General features: G+C 44.9%; 1 protein-coding gene across 1 annotated transcript in view; it reads right to left on the reverse strand.

Moving 5' to 3' along the window:
- ghrhrl (growth hormone releasing hormone receptor, like) overlaps positions 1-19,554 on the reverse strand; it is a 79,058-nt gene that overhangs the window by 21,842 nt on the left and 37,662 nt on the right. The window contains exons 5-7 of the mRNA XM_068053454.1: positions 18,747-18,844; positions 8,734-8,866; positions 561-714 (exon numbers count right to left, since the gene is read on the reverse strand). Of these exons, the coding sequence (XP_067909555.1) occupies positions 561-714; positions 8,734-8,866; positions 18,747-18,844 (385 nt within the window). The remainder of the gene's footprint in view (positions 1-560; positions 715-8,733; positions 8,867-18,746; positions 18,845-19,554) is intronic.

Genomic DNA, 19,554 nt, shown 5'->3' on the forward strand with positions numbered 1-19,554 from the left:
GTTCACCCTACTGCCACAGGGTACATGAAGATGCCAAGCAATTCAAACGTTAAAGCCTAAGCAGCTCATCTTATATGTGGTCACTTTGTAGTGTTGGAAGTTTGGACAGAACAGTTCTAGTACTCTTGTCTCACTATAGATTCAATTCCTAGCCCAGTCCCCATCGCAACCAGCTGTAGCCTAACTAGATGTAAACTAAAACTTGCTCTACGCAGCCCCAACAATGTGTCTCAGCTTCAACCTCAAATATTACCTCAAACCTGGGTAATATTTATCCCTCAGCCAACATCGGTAGAAGAAAACAGATTATCTGGTCATTATCAAATTTATGCTTGTGGGAGCTTGCTGTGCACAAATTCCTGCTGCATTTCCTACATTACATCACTTCAAAAAAGTATTCAGTTGGCTGTGAAGCACTTTGGAACATCCTGAGGATGTGAAAGTCGCTTTATAAATGCACAAATCTTCCTTTGCATAGCACCACCTTGATTACACATGCACTGGCCTACATATCACCATTGTGCTGTATATACCTGTTGTCTCAGTGCTCTGGTACCTACCCCATCCCAGCAGGCTCCACCACCGGAAGTATTCTTTGCCATAGGAGAGGGGGACTATCAGCAAAGAGTTGAGATACAGAGCCTCCACCAGCAGCCAGAAGCAATTCGTCATCATACAAAAGTAACAAAACACCACAGAAATCTTACAGCCCACCTGCAATGAAAGAACAAGCACAGTGTTAGCTCCCATTATCATCAGTACAGATACCATCATCATTGAGTGGGATAGTATCCATGTGGGCTGAAAAGACTGCCCCCCAACTCCAAGTCACTACGTAAATTAATCTCACTTCAAGCCCTCCAATAATAGCCCAGTAGACTGCGGCCGGTAGGAAGATAGGGCGGGGACAAGTCTCCACAATGTTATTGAGGAAGTGATCGCTCAACCAGACTTTGGAAATCCTCACATTGTTGACGTGCTTAGAATTCAAGGAAAGGGCCCCTGACCCAGAACATTCTGTCCAATCTGGTGCGGCATCAGAATAAAGCTCAGTACTCGTAGGGTAGGGTTAGGGTTACTGAGTGGTTCGGTTGGTTAAATACTGACTTTAACCTCTGGTTGAAATCTGACCCAGTGCATTAGGAAGAAGGTGTCCACCATTTGCTGCTGAGGATCCAATGGGAATTGCGTTTACACAATGTCAATGGCTGATGCGTAATAATTGAACGTGTTATGTTGGTGCCCTAAGACTCAATAAATGTCTACAGGTTTGAACCAATGAGTGCTGAATCTGTAGTGTGACCAGGGCACCGCACAGATTGGTCATGACTTTCTCTGACTAATATTCTACTGTTCTGGCTATGTAGCTCAATGCTTTATTGGCTTTATTGCTATATTTTCAGTCGCACAATTTGGGCGTCGCTGGCCAGGGCAGCATTTATTGCCCATTCTAATTGCCCTTGAGAAGGTGGTGGTGAGCCGCCTTCTTGGACCATTGCAGTCCATGTGGGGTAGGTACACCCACAGTGCTGTTAGGGAGGAATTTTCACCCACAGACAGTGAAGGAATGGTGATTTAATTCCAAATCAGGATGGTGTGTAACTTGGAGGGGAACTTGCAGGTGGTGGTGTTCCCATGCATCTGCCTGCCCTTGTCCTTCTCGGTGGTAGAGGTCGCAGGTTTGGAAGATGCTATCGAAGGAGCCTTGGTGAGTTGCTGCAGTGCATCTTGTAGATGGTACACACTGCTGCCACTGTGCAGGAGGGAGTGAATGTTTAAGCTGCGGCAGGTGGGACCTAAAGGGTTAAATTACGACAACAGGTTGCAGAAACTTGTAGAACATTGAGGGGTGATCGAAGTGTTCAAAATGTTAAAAGGACCTCACAGGGTCGATCCAGATGAAACATTCTTCTGAGTGGGAGAATGCAAAACAATGGGACACAATCTTAAAACTGGAGCTAGGTTGTTCAGGTGTGAAATCTGGAAGCACCTTTTCATGCAAAGGGTGACCGAAATTTGAACTCTCTTCGCCCAAATGCTTGTGAATGCAGGGACAATTGGAACCTTCAAGTCTGAGTCGATAAATTTTTGTATGGTGGTGCTGATGCATTTAATGGGACACTAGATAAGCACAAGAAGCAGAGAGGAATATAATAACAGGGTTAGATAGAGTAAGGGCAGGAGAAGACTCATGTGGAACATAAAACAACAGCTTAGACCAGTTGGGCTGAATGGCCTGATTCTGTGTTGTAGACTCCATGTAATTCTATTTATCAAGGAATATGGAGCTACAGTAGGAAAATGGAGTTCAGGTTGTTACAACCGGGTGAGAAAGGTGTCTAGGAGTCCCTTTCAGCCTTTACCTGGTCTTACCGTAACAAGGTTTAATTTTCAACACACCGTGTTTTTTTTAGCTCCCCCACGGTGAATCCTTGTTCATCACTTTCCAATTATAAGGCAAAGAAACCAGCACAAACAGGCTTTCTTAGCTTTAGAGAAGAAAAGTTGAAATTTATTAAATTTGAACTTAAGCTCCAATTCGGTTGACGCCTACGGATACGCTAGCATGCATACACTATTCACACATGCAAATAGAGACAGAAAAGAGCGGAAGAAAAATAAAGTGGAAAAGTTTGAGGCAATATCTGAAGAGTTTTTGTTACGGTTCTTCGAGTTCACTGTAGAGTCCTTGATTGTAGGTAGATCTTGCTTTTTGTTGGGGCCCAGTATTCTTCTTAAACCTTGTTTGCTGCAGGAGACTTTTCCCTCTTGGGGTTCATGTGTCTTCAGTGGATTCAGAGATTTGTGAGAAAGAGATGGGAGCAGACAGGAGAGATCTTCTCAGTCCAGGAGCAAACCGACTTTCTGTCCAACTGTTTGTACAAATTGAAAAAACTCAGGTTGCCCAGCAGGTTAGTCATGTGACTAGCTGGTTTGACCATGTCTGTTTGTGTATTCAGCCATCTTAGCAGTCAACTTGGAATGCCAGCTCCCCCACCTCCAACATCTGGTGATCAAAAGTCCATTGTGTGTTGAATGTGTTAGGGAATGGCTGCTTTGTCCTTCCAAGCACTGTCTGTTAAGGCTGTTAATATGCAAATGTCTTTTCTTGCCACGGCTGATCTGTTTAACAAGTCCTTTCTTCACTCCAGTTAACAGTTTAAAATCAATGTTCATGACAAAATTAATGTGCCTCATTCTTGGCAGGTGGGGGCCTAGTGTGACAGATACCTGATCAAACCGAGTGGTGGAGCAGGCTCCAGGGGTTGAAATGCTTAGTCCTGTTCCTAATGTTACTATGACTGCATTTTAAAACTAAACCAATTAAATGAATCAAGCTTGGAAGCTGCAACAGCCTCTGAAGAATAGTCTTGAAGGTTAAGTGCAAGCGGGCAGAAATGAATGAATCAGTAGATTGTTGTGTTTGAATTATTATCCCCAGCATGTGGCTAGACTGTTATTTATCACCTCACACCACATTGGCTATCATGTAATTTTCTCCTTCCAACCCCAACTCTTACATGTCAAAAAAATGTGTTTCATTTCTTTCAATTCCCTTCTCTTTGACACTTCTGATTGCTGTTTCTGAGCAGAACTAGGTCACTCCTGGATATCAGCTTAAATTCATCAGCCACAGCTGCTCCTGCACAAAGCCCAGGCTTTGAGGAGTCTGAATGTTTGGTTTGTAGGGTGGGCGGGAGTTACTGGATGGGTTAGATATTGACATTTAACCTCTGCTTGAAATCCCACACAGTGTGATAGGACCAATGTCTTCACCATTGGATACTGAAGATCCAATGGGAATTGGGTGTGGATGGTTTCACTCCCAAACGCAAGAACCTACCATAAGTGAATTTCCCGTACGTGTGAGGGGGGTCATTAACCAGTGGACACAGATTATAAATAATTGACAAAACAAACTGGGGAGGAGATGAGGAGATTTTTTTTTTTACACAGTGAGTTGTTGTGATCTGGAATGGTGATGGAAGAAGCTTCAATAATAACTTTCAAAAGGGAATTGGATAATTACATGATGGGCATAAAATTTGCAGGACTGTGCAGAAAGAGCAGCGGGGGACGCGGGGCTAATACTTTCAAAGAGAGTCGGCACGGGCACAATGGGCCGAATGGCCACCTTCTGTGCTGTAAAATTCGATGATTCTATGTTTCTACGATTGCATGAAATTGGACATCTCACACACAGGCTGCAGGATGACTGGGCTGGAGGAATGGCCAAGTATCGCACCGGTGACTCAGGGAGGGTTCTTGCAAGGTGATCTGTTATTGCTGGGGACGGAATAAATGGAGTCTTTCTGCCGCTCTGTTGGCATCATTACCAGTGGCCCGAGATGAAAAGCGAATATGGCTTAAGTGAGACTGGGGCATAAAACGTTAAGGAAAACAACACACATTAGAAGTGCGCCTGGTTCAGGGCCAGCCCCTCTGAGAAGTGGGATATGCTTCATTCGGCTTTGAGGAGATGATGCCCTGCTTGTTAAAATAAAATTCTCATTGTCACTGCCCGAGGGAGCAGATAGTATAATTATACTGGAGATATGATCGGACCAGCACATTACAGATTATAGCTGTGCTACAGAAAGCTACAAAACTGGGCTAATATTGTGTCCTATTTTGGTGTCGGTCTTAACGAGGGCTAACTAGAATCTTACAGTAGAAACGAGGCCATTCAGTCCATTGTAACTCTGCACCGTTCTCTGAAAGATGTATACAATTGGTGCCGTACCCCTGCCCATCCCCCATGCACTTACCAACTTTCAAATATTCATCCATTTACCTTTGAAAAGCAATTACAGGTTTTGATTCCAGCACTGTTTCTGGTGTGGCCTTAAACAACCTTGTGTGAAAAAAAAACCTCTTCCTCTGTTCTTTGGATTTGAAACAACTTCATAGAGCTCTGTCAATTGTGGATCAGTAGGAGGCTCTCTCAGTCTTAAGACAATAGGTTGCAGGTTCAATTCCTACTCCAGCAACTTAAGCACAACATTTTAACTGGCACACCCAATGCAGTACTGATGGAGTGCTGCACTGTCAGAGATGCTGTCTTTTGGATGAGACATTAAGCTGTGGCTCCCCTCTCACATGGACATAAAAAATCCCCTGGCACTATTTCGAAGAACAGCAGCGAAGTTATCCCTGGCATCTGAACAAAAGGTCATCGAACTGAAACGTTAACTCTGCTTCTCTCTCCACAGATGCTGCCAGACCTGCTGACTATTTCCAGCACTTTTTTTTTCTAATTTAAGATTTCCAGCATCTGCAGGATTTCGCTTTTGCATCATCTGGTTGTTGTGTGTGGAATCTGGCTGTGCGCAAATTGGCAACTGGATTTCCCACATTAAAACAGTGACTAAGCTTCATAAAAGTACTTCATTGACTGGAAAGCGTTTTGTGATGCCCTGAGGTCGTGAAAGGCGCTATATAAATGCAAGTCTTTCTTTTTTTTACTTTCACGACCTTGGCACATTGCAGCAGCATAAGTTATTTTATCTCCATCGGAGAGATTGGAATGAACCTTCAGTGTAACACCCCATCTGAAAGATGGCTCAACACTCCCTCAATACTGTCCTAAATAATGTGCTGAAGTCCAACTTACCCTCTAATATTTTCTCGAAGTGCGCCGGTGATTTATTTACAGGCACGGCCACTTTAAATTCTTTTGCACAGTCGCGCATGCAGGGTAACTTAAAGGATCTGATTTGTGCATCACCTGTGTGGGTTTCAGGTTTTTGTCCAATAGTGTGGTCGTACAGCTTAACTGGAGCATTGCTGAAGTCTCTGCAGTGGAGCTTCAATGGTTTCATTGAGCCAAAGCTGACAGCTACATTTATGTCCTCTACTTACTGACCCACACACCAGTGGGAATAACTTTTCCCTACTTATCCCATCAAAACATATCAGAATTTTCAACATTTCTAGCTGATGTCCTAATCACATTTTTTGATATTTCGAAAAGATCCGCAGTCTCTTTACTCTCTTCTCGCCTGAAGCCTCCACTCTTGGGTGCAATCTTAGTAAATCACTTTTCCCATCCTACCCCAGCCTCGATTGGGGCTTTCCAGGAATTGGCCAATGTTCCCGTTGGAAATGGAGGGCAACCTCGCCATACAGGGCCCTGTGACATCACTAACAACAACTTACATTTATATAGCGACTTTAACATAGTAAACATGGCGCAGGGCGCTTCACGGAAGCGTCATCAAATAGAATTTGACACCAAGCACAGAAGGAGATATTAAGACAGGTGACCATAGAATCATAGGCCAGAATTTTACACCCCTCCCCACCAGCAGCGGGCTAGGAGGCAGGCGGGGTGTAAAACAGGGTGGGGGGGCGGTGGTGGGAGGCGGGGGTGCCGTGCCTATCACCTACCCGCCCCCGCTGCTATTTTACCAGCCGGCAGAGCTGCTGGAACTGAAGAGCTGCCGGCCCTCTGATTGGCTGCCAGCTCTTAGAGGTGGGACGTCCTGCCTCAGAGGGTCGGAAGCTCCGGCTGCAGTCATTTAAGGGCCTGAGCCACAGAAAATAGCAGCATGGCTTGCAGGCCTGGCAAAGTCAGGCTCACCCCCAGCTTTCCAGCTGATGGGCAGGGCCACCTCCTCCACATTAAATTCCGGCCATAGAATCTTTGAATCATAGAATGATTACAGCATGGGAGGAGGCCATTCAGCCCATCATGTATCAATTTAGTATCAAGGTGTCATTAGGGAGAGTAGGTTAATGAGCATAGGGGCGATGGATGAGCCTCCTCCTTTCCCTCCTTTACCTCATTTTCCTCCTTTCCCACCCCAACAATGGCTGCTGCTATGAGACAACCGGCAGAATTTTGTCCCCCGTGGTAGGCGGTCCCGGCGCCGGGTCGGAAAGCGGGGGGTGGTGGGGGGCAATCCCACCTTGGCCATTTGGGGGACAACCAGCCGCATTTTTCAGTGCTCAGGTATTTAACTGCCCGATACCCGGGCCCCCGTCCCTTTAAAAGAAGGGAACCTGCCCCCAAAATCTGCTGGCCAATCGGAGGGCCAGCAGATCTTCAGTCTCGGCAGCGCCATCAGGAGCGGTGGCCAATGCCAGAACTGCACCCAGCCAAGAGACTCAGTGCTGGACACTGACCTCCTCTCAAGGTAAGTGAGGACAGAGATCACGGGGGCCAATCAGGCAGGTCCTTGCGAGGAGTGAGGGGGGGTGGCTGTTGGTGAGGGCAAAAAAAAACAGATGTTTTCACAAAGGCACCCATTGGCACCGGGGGGCCCAGTGTACCCAATTCAGGAAGGCCACCCGACCCCCAGCCCACAAGGAGGCCACCAGGTTTGACTGGGCGTTCTCCCCCTGTGGCGGGGGCTCACCAACTGCTGGTAAAATATCAATGGTGGTGGGAAGAGGCCCTTAAGTGGTCCTTAGTTGGCCTCTGGCTATCCCCCCTTCCCAGCTACTGATAAAATTCCACGGTGCTGAGACAGTGATGAATACTCCGGCTCCCACCTTTACAGCTGCTTCTACCTCCCAACCCTTCCCTAGAGGGCTGGCAAAATTAAGCCCAACCTCTGAGTGCATAGTCAATAAAGAAAAAACAGCTCCCATCGGGTGCTGCTGTCAGCTAATCATTGGGTTTCCAACCCTATATCCCATCCCTCACCAAAACCTCCTACTCCCATCTCCATAATATCATCTGTCACTGTCCCTGCCTCAGCCTATCTACTCTGAAACCTCATCCATGTCTTTGTCAACTCTAGACTCCACTGATCCAATAACCTCCAGGCTGGCCTTCCCCCATCACTCACCGCAAACTCCAGCTCATCCTTAAACTCCGCTGCCCGTATACTAACTTGCACCAAGATCCACATACCCATCCCCCCCACTGTGCTCGCTGACCTATAGTGACTATGTCACAATTTGAAAGTTCTCATCCTTGTGCTCCAATTTCTCCATAGCCTCACCCTGTCCCTGTAATCTCCTCCAATTCCAGCCTCCTGATTTCCCAGATCCTAAGCTCTGGTATTTCCTCCAAAAATCTCTTCTCCTTTAAGTCGTTCTTTAAAACCTACTTCTTCCTCATATCACTTTATCTGGCTCGGTGTCAAATTATGTCAGAGTGCGCTACAATTTAGCTACAAGGTTACATTGGAGAGGCTGGGGCTGTTCTCCACAGAGCAAAGCAGATTGCGGAGATAGTTGGTAGCCGTGTTCAGGATTATGGTGGATAAAGAGAAGCTGTTCCTATTAGCTGATGGTACAAGCTCTAGGGGACTCAGATTTAAGATTTTGGGTAAGAGATGCAAGGGGGAATGTGAGGAAGAACTTTTTTTACGCAGTGAGTGGTAATGACCTGGAACTCAGTGCCCATGAGGGTGGTGGAAACGAAGACAATGAATGATTTCAAAAGGAAATTAGATGGGTACTTGAGGAAAATAAACTTGCAAGTCTATAGAGCGGGGGAATGGGACTGGCTGGATTGCTGTACAGAGAGATGGCATGGATTTGATGGGCTGAATAGCCTCCCTCTGTGCTGTAATGACTCTGTGACTCTGCACCCCTGTGATGTGCCGAAGAGTGTTTGTACCATATTAAACGTGCTATATAAATGCAAGTTGTTGTTTGAAGTGGGATAGACTCACTCAACCCACACCGCATAGATCCTCATCATGAGTCCAGCTTTCAACAGCAAGGCCTCCACAGAAACACAAACCCCGCCTAACCTGGAGGTCAAAGGGTGGTTACCGTGGAAAAAGTGCAGTGGTCAATATCGTCGTCGCCAAAGAGAACAGCATCCTTAATAAAGACGGATAAACTCCGGAGGATAAAGGTGATAAACAGCTGGATGTGGATATAATTCCTGGTGCAGTGTAGCCTCCTGGAGAAAAAAAGGAAAGATGATTCTGGAGTGGATTCCATGGCGGAAGTCACACAAAGCACAGCCTGTTATCTTGATATTTTCATTAAGCGTAAAATTACACTAAAGGGTGATTTTAATGTCGCCTGCATTTAAAGTGGCAGAAGATAGTGATAGCCTCTGAGGTAATCCCTGTAATATTCTGCTTACTGTTAGTCTAGTACAGAATATTTGAAGAGTCAGATGGGTTAAAAGAAACAGGAGCTTTATTAAAACGTGTCTTACTGCTATGGCTTACATCTTCCAAGTCTGTACATGAGGGATGATCCACGCATGTGGGAGAAGGCAGAGGAATGAAACTGAGGGAATTGCTCTTTCAGACAGCCAGTGCAGACACGATGGGCCAAATTACCTCCTTCTGTACTGTAGCGATTCTACATCACTTCCTGCGATGAGGTATACAGCATATTTAACCCAGTAACAACCCAATGTCCAGTATACCATGTTATACTACATCTCCCCCCAAGTCTCTGACTTCCCTTTTACCTGGACAATCGCCATGGCGATTTCACAAGTCCACCATAATGAGTCCTCTGAGTGGTCTCTCTGACAATGTTGTGCAAGAGTGGAATTGATGGATGACTCAGGTTCATCATTCGCGTTGTCTTCTGGATTGGTGGATGAATGCAGCATCTCTGATCCATTAGATTTTGGAGATAACTGATTTCCCTGGATAGGAGGCTGCTTCTGTATTGCCATCAACACATGTCTATTTCGTCTCACCAAATCATGCTCTGTCTGGATAAGGTAGGACCTTGGATGTGATGTCTGCTCTACCACTTCTCCATATTGAGCTTGGTCTCCAATCCAAACTGGCTCTCCTGTTTGGGTGTCTGGTAGGTTTTGTGCTTTCTAAGGTTTGTAAGGTTTGTCAAGGTTCCACCTCCGATTTGAATGGTTTCTATCCTCTCTCTCCCATCACTTTGTCCAATCATCAACTCACACTTGTGTGTGTGTGAAAGTAGCTGGGTTTTCAGTCTTGTTCCCATGAGGAGTTCGCATGGCACTGGACCATTTTGGAGTGGAGCTGAGCGATAACTCAGAAGTGCAAGTTGGATGTCCTCGTTCTTCCTCAGCAATGCTTTCACTGTACGTACTCCTCTTTCAGCTTCACCATTGGCTTGAGGGTGTCTTAGTGAACTGGTGGCATGAACAAATCCATACAATACTGTGAACTCTTTACAGTATTTGTTGGCAAACTGCGGTCCATTGTCTGAGATTACCAGGTCTATGATTCCATGTGTTGCAAATATCTCCTTCCATGATGAAATCACAGCTTCAGAAGTGTGAAACTGTCATTGCTTGACTTCTATCCATCTTGAGTAATAGTCTACTACAATCAGAACATTTTACCCCTGTGTTCAAAAAGATCCATCCAAGATGTTCTCATGGCCTTGATGGAAAGGGATGACATCAATGGTTCTCTTGTCTCTTGACAACAAATAGCACAAGTAATAAGTCTTGATATCATCTCTTCTAGTGATTTTGAGAGACCTGGCCACCAAACAGAATTTCTTGCTCTGGCTTGACATTTCGTGATGTCCAAACGTCTTTGGTTCAATCTTTGTAGACTGTCTAATCTCAGAGCTCACGGAATGACCAATCTCTCGTCATAGATGAGTAAATCATCAACTACACTGAGATGTCCTCTCTGTTCATAGTACTGTCTGAGAATGGGATTGGTTGGCTGTATGCTGGCCATCCTTTGACACAGTACTCACTGATCTGAGCACATTCTTCATCAGATTTCTGTGCATCTCTGATTTCATTCAGTCTCTGAGTTGTGACTGGTAGAGTTGCAGTTGTTGTTGATGCAAAGATTTATACCTCTTCAATAAGGGATACATCACCCTATTCAGGTCTTGTCACTGGGATACAGGACAAGGCATCTGCTGTGATCTGCTGCTTTCCTGGAACATACTCTGTCTTTGCACCAAACCTCATTATCCTCAGTCTGAATCTTTTGTACTCGTGGAGGCATCTTTGCTAATTCCTTGCATTTAAGTGAGTTACCAATGAACATGAGAACATAAGAAATAGGAGCAGGAGTAAGCCATTCAGCCCCTCAACCTGTCCCGCCATTCAATAAGATCATGGCAGATCTGTCCCAGGCCTCAACTCCTCTTTGGGGCCTGTTCCACATAATCTCCGCGAGATTTCAAAAATCTATCTGCCTCCTCCTCAAATACATTTAGTGATCTAGCCTCCACAACTCTCTGAGGTAGAGAATTCCAGAGATCCACCACCCTCTGAGAGAAGAAATTCCTTCGCATCTTAGTTTTAAATGCGTGACCCCTTATTCTGTAACTATGTCCCCTAGTTCGAGATTCCCCCACCAGTGGAAACATATTCTCAACATCTACCCTGTTGAGCCCCCTTAGAATCTTATAGGTTTCAATCAGATCACCCCTCATTCTTCTAAACTCCAATGAATAAAGGCCTAACCTGTTTAGTCGTTCTTGATAAGACAACCCCTTCATCCCAGGAATCAGCCTAGTGAACTTTTTCTGAACTGCCTCCAATGCTAGTATATCCTTCCTCAAATACAGCGACCAAAACTGTACGCAGTACTCCAGGTGCAGCTTCACCAATACCCTGTACAGTTGTAACAAGACTTCCCTATTTTTAAACTCTAACTCCTAGCAATAAAGGCCAAAATTTCATTTGCCTTCCTAATTCCTTGCTGCACCTGCATGCTAACCTTTTGTGTTTCATGTACAAGAACACCCAGATCCCTCTGTACTGCAGTATTTTGTAGTTTTCCCCACCTAAATAATAATCTGCCTTTTTATTCTTCCTACCAAAGTGGATGACCTCACACTTTCCCACATTGAACTCCAGCTGCCAAGTTTTTGCCCACTCACTTAACCTATCTATATCCCTTTGCAGATTCTTTGTGTCCTCATCACAACATGTCTTCCCACCTATTTTTGTGTCGTCAGCAAATTTGGATACACTTCACTCTGTCCCTTCCTCCAAGTCATTAATATAGATAGTAAATAGTTGAGGCCCTAGGACCAATCCTTGTATCACCCCCACTAGTTATGGCTTTCCAACTTGAAAAAGACCCATTAATCCCGACTTTCTGCCTTCTGTGTGTTAGCCAATCCTCAATCCATGCCAACACATTACCCCCAATACCCTGAGCTCTTATTTTGTGCAATAACCTTTTATGTGGCACCTTATTGAACGCCTTCTGAAAATCCAAATACACAACATCTACCGGTTCCCCTTTATCCACTCTGCTTGTTATATCCTCAAAGAACTCTAACAAATTTGTCAAACATGATTTCCCTTTCATAAAACCATGTTGACTCTGTTTGATTGCAATGGTTTGTGGCCTGTCTCTATCTTGAAGTGAAGACTGATAACATAGCCTGCAAACTTTTCACAAGCCCATGTAGCCACTAATGCTTCTTTCTCTATTACTGCATATCTCTGTTCAGTCTCTGTCAGTGAATGGAATGCGTAGTAAACTGGTCTGCACTTTCCATCTATCTGTGTCTGGCACAGTACAACTCCCAGTCCTGTAGAAGATGCATCTGCAGCAATGATAGTGGGTAGCTCTGGGTCACAGTGAGCTAACACATCAGGTGATAGCAGCATTTCTTTGATTTTCTCAAAAGATCTCTGTTGTGCTTCGTCTCAGCACCATGTAATGTCCCATCTTATCAATTGACATAGTGGCTCATTGACTGCAGCTCGATAGGATAAAAACTTTCCAACTTGGTTTACCCTACCCATGAACATCTGGAGTTTAGTCACGTTCCTAGGTGCTGGAAACCCTTTGATTTCTTGTCTTCCGTGGATCAACTCTTAAACCAGATCCAACTACAATATGCCCAAGGAATTTGAACAGTTATGAGAATTCACATTTGTCATTGAGTGTAAGTCCTGCTTTCTCTCTAATGTCATGTTCAGTCTGAGTGGATCCATGGATCAGGACATCATCCTTTTGACATACAACTCCAAATAGTCCTTCTAGAGTGCTTGACATTGTCCTCTGGAAGATTTCAGGCGCTGATGTGATACCACAGGGTAGTCTGTTGAAACAAAACTTTCCAAATGGAGTAATGAAGAATGTGATCAATTTAGATTCTTCATCGAGGGGTAGTTGCCAAAATCTATTATTTGCATCTTGTTTCATGAAGATTGAACTCTTCCCCAATTTAGCCAATCTCTCATCTACAAATGACATTGGATGGATGTCATGTTCAACTGCTTTGTTCAGCTGTGTGAGATCAACACAAATTCTAATAGATTCATTTGGCTTTTGTACTGGGACCATCCCTGAACACCAGCTTCTAGGCTCTGTCACCGGTGAAATAACTCCTTCCTTCACCATAGAGTCAATTTCTTTTTTTACCTTTATCAAGAGTGGATGAGGGACTTTTCTGGGTGTAAACATGCACACTGGCTTTGTTTCTAAACGTGGGGTTATATGATACGCTGTCTTCAGCTTCCCTAGACCTGTGAACAGCTTTAAAACTTCAGCTCTGAAGTTTTTGGGCTGATCTTCTCAGCTTCCCAGTTCCTCCACTCTACAAATCAAATGCAAGTCAGTGCAAGCTTTCCTGCTCAAATTCTGATTTTGACTCACATACAGTGTTTCTGTGATTTCTTTTTCTGATATTTGAGGGTTGCCTTCAGTTCTCCTATGACTTTGAGTTCGATCAACTCTGACCCATATAATTTTTTCCCTGATGGTTGAAGAATGTTCCTTTCTATCCACGGTTCGGCCTCGGAAAGAACAAAGGCTGCTGCTCCAGCGTCGAATGTAAAGTGCATCTTGATTCCCTCTCCAAGGATCTCTGCACTGCAGCAACTTCCACTTCATTCTTGGATTCCCCCCAAGAAAAGGTATCTCGATGTCATGGATATCCTCTACTTTGTGTACTTTGCCATTTTTCAAAGGTTTCCCTTTATGTAAATTCTGTACCGGCTTTTTGCTATGCCTTGGAAGTGGTCCTTCTTCCTGCACGAATGGCATTCAACCTCTTTGTCAGGAGATGTTCCGCCTGCGTCTCTCTCAGCCTACTGCAGTTAACCTGGGCTGCTGCTAGACACTCCTCCTGTCTCCCTTGCTTTTTACTGTCACCTTTTCCTGTCTTATGCCTAACAAACTCAGCTGAGTCAGCTGCCCTCGAGATGGGACTCTCCCTGTCACCTTAGACTACGGATCAATTCTGTTTCCTGACTTACGCTTGTCTCTCGGTTGTATTGCCTTTACTAAAGTTACATCATCTCTTGACTGCAAGTGGTCAGACAAGACACCGTCAAACACTCCAACAACAATCCTGTCTCTGACCCACAATCTTCTGCAAGTTTGTGTAACAGCATCAACACTTTCGCCTTGACACTGGGTACGTTTGTTAAATTTAGCCCATTCAACGACAATATTCTTTCTCAAATTAAAATCTGTATCGGGTGCTTTGATATCTTCATCATCGGTGGCTTTCTCCTCATCGATACCTTGTGCGGCGAGAATATCATCGCATCTAACAGCGTACTGACCTGCTCACTGCTCGGCTTCCCAGCGAGGCCCAACACAGTGCAATATCTGGCAAATCTTCGATACCACGTCGGCCATGCCTCAGCTTGATTTAGGCCTGCGACTTTTTTGTAACTTTCCAGTAAAGGTAGGGATTTTTCCATCATTATCGTTTACTGCTGCCACCATATAATATTCTGCTAATTATTAGTCTCGTACAGAATATCTGAAGATTCGGATGGGTTAAAAGAAATGGGAGTTACCCAATGTCCAGTATACTACATTATACTGTTTCTACTAGCAGCAGGTCGGTAACCAGACGAAACAGATTTAAGACAATTGGCAAAAGAACCAGAGAGGAAGATGAGGAGATTTTTTATTTACACAGTGAGTTGTTACGATCTGGAATTGTAAGATAGAGTTCACTGCTTGGTGTAATATCTTAAAATGTATAGGCTTAATCAGAAGTGATTATGCTAAGTAATAATGTTTTAAAATATTGTTAAAATAACTATCATAGGTGTAATAAAAGCAAAATACTGCGGATGCTGGAAATCTGAAATAAAAACAAGAAATGCTGGAACCACTCAGCAGGTCTGGCAGCATCTGTGGAAAGAGAAGCAGAGTTATCAGTGATCCGAAGAAGGGTCACTGACCCGAAACGTTAACTCTGCTTCCCTTTCCACAGATGCTGCCAGACCTGCTAAGTGGTTCCAGCATTTCTTGTTTTTATATCATAGGTGTAAGCTCCGTTAAACATGGTATAAGGCTGAGAAGCAAGCCTGATGCTGTGCCAAGTTTATGTGAAAAAAAAAACTGGCAGTGGAAAACAAACCTTGAGTTAAATATGAAAAGAATGTAGTGGTATGTTTGAAACTAACAGATAATGAAAAACACAACATTAATTAAGTTACAATTAAACAGAAGTTTAAAGCTTCTAAGATGTGTTATCATTAGAGTAAAAGACATTGCTGTAATTCACATAACAACTGTTTGTATGAAGTTCCTAGATAAGAATAACTAAGTTGCAAGAAAATGGAACAAAGAGATACCAGAAAATTAAGCATAAATGTAATGTTAAAGTTTTTTAAAAAATGATGACTAAAGAGAATGAGTGAGATAGCCCAGGCAATTGTCAGTGGTCATATAGGCTCAAAGGAGAAAAAGAATGTAAAAGAACAGCTACTGAACATGAGAAGCAGCATGGAAAACGCTGTGAAAGAAAGAAGAGACTCTTTAATCAACAGAACACAGCAAGAGAAAGAGAGACCGCACCACAGTCACTCGGAGGGCTGCCGCCGAGGTCCTGAGGAACAGACTGTGACTATTGTCTTTGTTAGGTATTACTTCTTTGCCCTGAATGTAAACTATTTAATAAATCTTCTATACTGACACCCAATATATACCCATCGTGGTTTGTTGTAGGCACGGACAAGTGACCTTGATGGATTAAATTGAATCCTGAAAGTAGCAGGAAAGCTATAGAATACACTACCTGAAAGGGTGGTGGAAGCAGATTTCATAATAACTTTGAAAAGGATAAATACTTGAAAAGGAGAAATTTGCAGGGCTGTGGGGACAGAGCTGGGCACTGGGATTATTTGAACAGCTCTTTCAATGAGCCAGTACAGGCAACATGGGCGAATAGCCTCCTTCTGTGTTGTAAGATACTATAATTGTAAAATTCAAAACCTCAAAATATCCCAAAGTACTTGCAGTCACTGTTGTGGAAAATACAGCAGCCAATTTAGGTGCAGCAAGATCCCACAAACAGCAACGTGATAACTGAGCAAATAATTAGCTTTTTTATAGTGTTGGTTGAGGGACAGATATTGGCTTGGGACACCAGGGAGAGGTCTTTGAAAGAGTGGGATCTTTTACATGCACCTGAGAGAGCAGACAGGGCCTCAGTTTAGCACCTCACCTGAATGTACTTCCTCTGTAAGCTATTTTATTGACATCACTCACCTGTTGTATTATTGGAAGATCGATTAAAAAATGTGAGGCATGTAAAGGCCATTTGATCAATTGGCCAGAATTTTACTGCAGGTTTCGGGACACTGAAGTTGGAACGAAAAGTGGGTCCCGAGCCCACACGCCGGCAGTGTAACCGTCGTGGTCACTTTACCGCAAACGGCCTCCTAGTTGGCCGCCTGCAGGCCCGCCATCCCACTAAGGATGGTGGGTGGGCTCCTAATGCTGCCGGTCCAATCAGGGAGAGGTGGGCGTCACTGAGGCAGGCAGGAAACTTCAGGACCTCAGACAGGTAAGTAAACAAAAGTAAAAATCGGGGCCATGGGTCGGAGGGGGACCCCTCCGGGGAGATTGTTGGGGCCAGGGATGTTGCCTTCCCTGCCCACGGCCCTTTCTTTGGGTTGTGGAGCCTCTGGCCTCCATGAAGCTGGCAGTCCCGTAGAATGGCCTTTAATAGGACCTTAAATTATGCAGCTGATCCACCTCACAGCCCAGCACTGGTAAAATTCCCCAGCGACGGGATTGCTTTGGGAAGACATCCCGACACGTTTCCCCACTATTTTACCAGGCCGTTTGCCTCCCAGGTCGCCACTCGGGGGCCGGTGAAATTCTGTCCACTTGTGTCTGCCTGACCCAGGGCCCACACATATACACTCTCATGGATTTCCTCCCACTGCCTTCTGATCCCCTGTTTTAAGGCATGCTAAAGCGGAGCTTTAAACATTTTTTGACTCTTTTCCTTCGGCACTGGAGGAGCAAATCCATAAATTTGAACAATCTCTGCCTGCAATTTTCCATCCATTAAAATGATTTAAGTTAAATCACTAAAAAAAAATTCTATCAACTTTCTCAGCAAGATATCGATCCATCTCTTTCTTTTATTTTAATTTAGAGATACAGCACTGAAACAGGCCCTTCGAATCTGTGCCGACCATCAACCACCCATTTATACTAATCCTACATTAATCCCATATTCCTACCACATCCCCACCTTCCCTCAATTCCCCTACCACCTACCTATACTCGGGGCAATTTATAATGGCCAATTTACCTATCAACCTGCAAGTCTTTGGCTGTGGGAGGAAACCGGAGCACCTGGCAAAAACCCACGCAGACACAGGGAGAACTTGCAAACTCCACACAGGCAGTACCCAGAATTGAACCCAGGTCGCTGGAGCTGTGAGGCTGTAGTGCTAACCACTGCGCCACTGTGCTGCAAGTGTGAATTGTCCTTGCACCACCTTCCTTCTCTGGGAGCCTGCTCTGTTTACCTGTTATCCTGTGGGGGACAGAGGGGAGGGAAAAGATTTTTCTGATCTCTAATCATGTTTAAGTCTCATGCATTTTCAGCCCATGTCCCTTTGACTTTGAAGTGTAGAAGGTTTTAGTTTAGGCAGGCATCAAGATCGACACAGACTTGGAGGGCCAAATGGCCTGTTCCTGTGCTGTACTGTTCTTTGTTCTTTGACTTGCGTATGCCATCTAGAGCAGTACTGCGGGCGGGCGACACTGTCAGAGGTGCTGTCTTTCGGACGAGGTGTTAAACCAAGGTCCCCATCCGCCCTCTTATCCGGACATAATAGGTCCCATGGCGCTATTTTGAAAAAGGGGAGTTATCCATCATGTCCTGGCAAATATTTATCCCTCAACCAATATCAGTAAAATACAGACTATCTGGTCACTATCTTTTTTTATTCTTTCAGCATTTGTTGCCCATCCCTAATTGCCCTTGTCAGCTAAGTGGCTTGCTAGACCATTTCAGAGGGCAGTTAAGAGTTAACCACATTGCTGTGGGTCTGGAATCACATGTAGGCCAGACCGGGTAAGGACAGCAGATTTCTTTCCCTAAAGGACATCAGTGAACCAGATGGGTTTTTACGATAATCAATGATAGTTTCATGGCACCATTACAGAGACCAGCTTTCAATTCCAGATTTTTTATGAATTAGTTGAATGTATTAATTAATTGAGTTTAAATTCCACCATCTGCCAGGGTGGGATTTGAACCTATGTCCCTGCTCACTCCCCCAATTCCTCCTCATTGCTGTTTGTGGGAGCTTGCTGTTCAAATTGGTTGCAGATTTTCCTAATTTACAACCATGACTAACTGTACCTTAGAAAGTAATTCATTGGCTGTAAAGCATTTAGAGGTGTCCTGAGGTCATGAAAGGCACTATATAAATGCAAGTGCTTTCCTTTCTTTCTTATGGTGTATTTGGCTTCTATGTTAGAATGAATTTTCCTCAAAGGCTTCCTGATGGTGCCAGTGTCTGTTTAACGGGGAGTGATCTTACACTCATAGAAACAATCATTAAAATTTATCAAAGTCCACCCATGGTGACAATTAGGTTAATGGATTTAGTGTGAGAAACATACCGAAAGATCAACAGGATGACCACAGCGATTGAAAGGCTGACCAGTGACAGACTGTAGCCCACGGTGTAGATTATCTGTATTGTTCCATAGTACAACACCTGAGTTTAAAAATAAGCGTTAGTCTAGGATCCAGATCGGCATAGCAACACTACACACAGGTCACAAACACCTTCATTGGATGTAAAGCATTTAGGGACATCATGAGGTCATGAAAGGCGCTGTAGAAATGCAAACCTTTCCTTCTATGTCCACTCCCTCAATTCACCCCCCTTTCATCACCCAACTCCTTCTTCCCTCCCATCCCCCAACTCCTTCTCCCCTCCCATCCCCCAACTCGCCCTCCCCTCCCACCCCCAACTTCCTCTTCCCTCCCAACTCCCAACTCCCTCTCCACCCGCATCCCCCAACTCCCATCCCCCAACTCCCTCTCCCCTACTATCCCCTCCCATCCCCCAACTCGCCCACCGCTCCCATCCCCCCAACTCACCCCCAAGTCCCATTCCCCAACTCAGCCCCAACACCCATCCCCCAGCTCCCTCTCCCCTATCATCCCCTCCCATCCCCCAACTCGCCCTCCACTTTCAACCCCCAACTCGCCCTTCCCTCCCATCTCCCCAACTCGCCCCCAACTCCCATTCCCCAACTCTCTCTCCCCTCCCATCCCTCAACTCCCTTTCACCTCACAGTCCTCCAATTTCCCCTTCCCCCATGCCCCATTTTTCCCTCCGCTTTCAATCCCTCCAATTGCCCCTCCTCTCCCACCCCCACTCCCTCCTACCCCAACCCCCTGCCCTCCCCCTTCATCCCC

Source organism: Heterodontus francisci, chromosome 2 (assembly GCF_036365525.1).
Source record: "Heterodontus francisci isolate sHetFra1 chromosome 2, sHetFra1.hap1, whole genome shotgun sequence".
NCBI classification, from domain to species: domain Eukaryota; kingdom Metazoa; phylum Chordata; class Chondrichthyes; order Heterodontiformes; family Heterodontidae; genus Heterodontus; species Heterodontus francisci.